The sequence below is a fragment of the Lipotes vexillifer genome, unplaced genomic scaffold, assembly GCF_000442215.2.
Source record: "Lipotes vexillifer unplaced genomic scaffold, Lipotes_vexillifer_v1.1 scaffold860, whole genome shotgun sequence".
Taxonomy (NCBI): Eukaryota; Metazoa; Chordata; class Mammalia; order Artiodactyla; family Lipotidae; genus Lipotes; species Lipotes vexillifer.
This window is the reverse complement of record NW_006789568.1, coordinates 359,105-363,502: the sequence shown is the minus strand read 5'-3', so window position 1 is coordinate 363,502 and position 4,398 is coordinate 359,105. Positions and strand designations below refer to the sequence as shown.

The 4,398-nt window shown below is 52.0% G+C and overlaps 1 protein-coding gene across 1 annotated transcript in view; it reads right to left on the bottom strand.

Moving 5' to 3' along the window:
- Window positions 1-641: 641 nt before the first annotated feature.
- The window catches only part of SPATA3 (spermatogenesis associated 3), a 4,180-nt gene continuing 423 nt past the window's right edge, over window positions 642-4,398 (bottom strand). The window contains exons 2-3 of the mRNA XM_007462773.1: window positions 2,769-2,943; window positions 642-747 (exon numbers count right to left, since the gene is read on the bottom strand). Coding sequence (XP_007462835.1) covers window positions 642-747; window positions 2,769-2,943 — 281 coding nt within the window. The remainder of the gene's footprint in view (window positions 748-2,768; window positions 2,944-4,398) is intronic.

Sequence of the window (4,398 nt, the reverse complement as noted above, 5' to 3'; positions counted from 1 at the left end):
GGATTGAAGATGTTGTGGAAGGCATGCTCCCTGCCCTCAAGGATCTTGCAATACAGCGTGGAGACAGGCCACATATGTACATAAAAATCATCTGCAGTATGAGATGGAATAGGCTGGAGAAAACAGTAATAACAAAGATGGGAGAAAGGCTCCACGGAACATGAAGTTCACAAAGGGTAGGTAGGGCTGGAAATGGTGTGACAGGCAGGGAGAAAGTTGGGAGGAAAGGCTCTGAGATGCGTAGGACCCTTTGACCCCGCCTCTCCCATCTCCTCCTATCTGGTGTCCACGACTAGGGGAACCAACCCCAGGCCAGAGGAGAGGTGGGAAACTCTGTTTTGAAGATCCCACAATGGGTCTAGCATCATCCACGAGTGTCCAGGGCTGCCTGAGAGAGATGTGCCAGTAGACCCTGAGGCCAGAAACAAGTCACTCAGTTCTCAAGATTCCCCTGAGAGGCTGGGGGCTTCGTCCACCCCTAGAGACCTCCTCCATTGAGAGAAAAGACAGACATTCCATCAACCCTGCGCTGCAGGGATGGTGAATTAGTGGGCTCGAGGATCACTCTGCAAAGGGCCGTGGGCACGAAGTGGGCCCACATACCTGCTGGGCCGCCGGCCCGGAGACTTGTTCACAAGGATTCAGCGATATAGTAGGCAGCTCCCAGGGCTCCCAGAGCCACAGCAACAGTCCTGAGGGCTTGGAGCCCGCGAATTACCATGAGTGGAATGTTTACTTGCAGGTCTTCTGCAAAGCAAAGCAGAAAGCCCACAGGTTGGGGGGCAGCTGGGATTTAGTGCCTGTCTATATGCAGGGGAAAGTGGAAATTGTGGGGTCCCTCAGGATCACAGGAATGTCCATCTCCCCCTATGGCTTCTCCTCTCAAAGGAACACAACTCCCTGCACCCCTCCCAATAAAGCTCTACCACAGGACCCCCCAGGATCCGAGGATGGACTGGCCTGGGATGCCAGCTCCCCTGGACACTCAGAGAGAAGGTGACAAAGGTAGTCAAGGCTGCCGTGTGCCAGACCCCGTGCTAAACACCTCACACCCAGTGTCCTCCTCAAGCTTCACAACCATCCTGTGAAGCAGTCCTACGATGAAGCTCTATTCTGGGGTTCAGGCATCTGAGGAAACCGCATACCACACCTACCACAGAGGCGGTGGAAAAGGAAAGTATATTATTATGCTAATAATTGTGAGGAAGGCTTTCACAAGATGCAATATCCATTTGGACAAAAATCCTACTAAAGTAGGGATTCTTATCTAATGTGAATGTGCACTTAAAGCCCAGAGTCAACATTCCACTCCACAGAGAAATGTAAAGATTATGGAAGCAGGTGTAAACTTGAGCAGAATTAGGACTGCGTCCCGGCCAGGCTGGACTCTGCCCCTCCCCGTCACTTTCCTATTTCTGAGCCTTGCCTTGTGCCTTTTCCTCCTCCTGGAATGCTCTCCCTTTAAAATAGGCCATAGAGGATCCTAAAATCCTTTTAGATTCAGCTCATTTACAACTGATACTAAACGTCTACCTGGATCGCAGCTCAGGAGTGAAGCTCTTTGAACATCTCCTATAGGACACGTATCACTTCCTGGCCTGCACATTAGTTTCTAAATGTATATATCTTAGCTTACCATGTGGACTGCACAATTTTTAAGGGTAAAGTTCCTTGTTTTGGTTTCCCTCCCAGTGCCTAGTATCCTTATGCAGAGTCGGTTTTCCTACTTGTTTGTTTATGAATCCATGGCACAACTTGGCACTAAATGGACGGAAGCACTAAGTGTGTGGAAGGACAGCTGATCAGGGTGAGTGGGGGGCAGGCCCTTCCTTGACGGGACTTACCAGACAGTATGGTATTTTTAGCTCTGGCATATCCTCCCAACACACCTGGGTATCTGTTTGCCTCTCTTCATATGCCTGAGAGATGGTGCTTTTCACGAACATACAAGAGAGGGGGTTTGGTGCGGCAGGGGCTGGGAAGAGGAGCCGGATGGGGTTGGAGGACGGGTGGGCTCAGCTTCTGGGCTGGGAGATGCCCAGGCGGAAGGCCTCTTCTGTGGACATTTGTGAGACCTGAGTATAAGCGGAGCTGCCCTGGGGCCCAGAGCTGGGGGTAGGCGGAGGCCCCTCTCCAGCCCTTGCGTGTAGCCCTGTGCCACCGGAAAAGGTGAGGGACATCTTCAGTCCAGTTCCCTCAACAGGGGTCTTCCCATGAGAGGAAGTGGCGGCCACCTGGTGGCTTTGTGGGAGAGGAAAAGAAGGGCAGATGCTGCAGGCGATGCTGTGTGGGCCTCCGGGTCACGGACAGACCCCTGTGGGGCTGCCAGGAACAGCCCGAGACCCGCTGAAGGGGGTAGAGGTCTTCCTGGCACCAAGGGGTATGTGATTTACATCTGTATTTATCTCTAAATTCCAGGGGGCATTCATGTGCAGGTCAGGAGCTGGAAGCGTTGGGCTATGGCCCAGGCTGCGGAAGGAGCGACAGGGACTTTAGGACGGACTGCGGGGGAGTGTGCTGTGAGCAAGAAGGCTGCCTATGGAGTGAAGAAAAATGAACCCCAAAGAAGCCATGCCCGGTAAGGAAGAAAGTCGTCACCTCTCCATGAAGGTGGGGTACCTGGGCCTGGGGCTAGTCAGAAGGGCCCGGGTGCCAACCCCCAGGACGTGGATTTCCTTTGGGCCTGGGAGTCCTGAGAGGAAGAATTTACACACGACTGCTAATACGCTGTGTGCCCCGAGGGCCCAGCCCCCCACGCGCCCCAGGACCTGTAGAAGGTGAGCAGGTTTGGGAATCCTCTCCCCAGCATGGTCGGCCAGGCCCGAGGCAGAAGGACATCGAAGGTGCGGCTATGGCACAGGCCCAGACGATGCCAGCAAGCAGAGCTGTAGGGACAAGCGGAACAGGAACAGAAGGCGCGCGGGCCCGCTCGCATCACAGACCCTGCAGGACAGAGAAGGAGAGAGGTGAGGGGCCCACTGCCTGCGGGAGGTGTCCATACCAGGAGCGGCGTGTGCAGAGGAGAGAGGACCAACTGCATGGGGAACCAGTTGTCTTCTAGACTGGTGCTACCTGGGAATAATACAAAGAACACCGATGTAACGGCTGACACCTGTACAGTGTTCTATAAGGCATTATCCATCTCATTCAATCATCAGAACAATCCTGTGAAAAGGAATATGGTTATTCTCAGCTTACAGATACGGAAACCGAGGCTCAAAGAATATGAGATGTGCTCGATAGCAAGGACATTGAAGAAGTGGGCTTCAACGCAGGATTTCTAACTCAATTCTGTGCTCTTTCCGTGGAGTTCACAGAAGGGACGGCAGCAGGTGACTGTCCATCCTAGAAGTGGCACTGAGATTCCTGCAACTGGAGCGGCCACGTTCCATTTTTCTGGGGCTCTCGGATTCATCCAGAAGACAACTGCCACTCCAGTGGACAGTCTTTGAAATACTTTCCCAAGCTCACCTCCCGTTGCTGTCCTGGGCTGTGGGTCCCAGAGGAACTTGGAGAGTTAATAATTGATTTTGCCTGCGTGAGTTCCCTCGACACGCTCCAATGCTCATTTGGACTCTGGCTACCCAAGAAGATGGGGGACCGCTTTCCACCGGACAGCCATTCCATTTTTAGAGAGAGCTAACTGTTGGATATTTTTTAACGCTGAGCAGAAATCTGCCTTCTCCAGTGTTTTCCAAGGGTAAGTCGCCAGATTTAGCAAATAAAAATACAGGACGCCCGTGCAATATTCATGACACACTTATTATACTAAAAAATTATATGTTGCTTATCTGAGATTCAAATTTGACTGGGTGGCCTGTATTTTATCTGAAAACCCTATCCAGGGACCCTTAGTCAGACATCTGAGGACAACATGGAACAAATCTACTCACATCTTCCAGCTGACAGACATATCCTCCAATTCCCTCAACTGGCTCTCATACACCAGAAGGTTCTTGCCTCCCCCCCACCCTTCTCATCCCCCCAACCTGGACTATCTTCCTTGGACTAGATCGCTGGGCATCTTTTACAGCACACAAATGGCCTGATGAGGACAGAGTAAAGCGGTATGACCACCTCCCTTGTCCTTAACTGTATTCTTGTACTAATGCGGCCTTGGTGTTTATTTTTTAGCAGCCACGTGGTACTTCTGACTCCCAATGAGCTAGGATTACCACCGAGCCACGCTGAATGTTAATATGTTTGCGTGGCTGTCTTCAGAGAGACTAAGTATGGTGAGGAATAACAAAACCCAGGAATCCTGGTCTCCTGGGTTAAAAAACAAAACCCAAACCCCTCGCACTCCCCACGCACTGTTCCAGAACACACGTTAACCATGCATCACTACCCAATAAGAAAAGTATCAGCCTCTGGGGCAGCCCTGGGACTCCGTCAGCA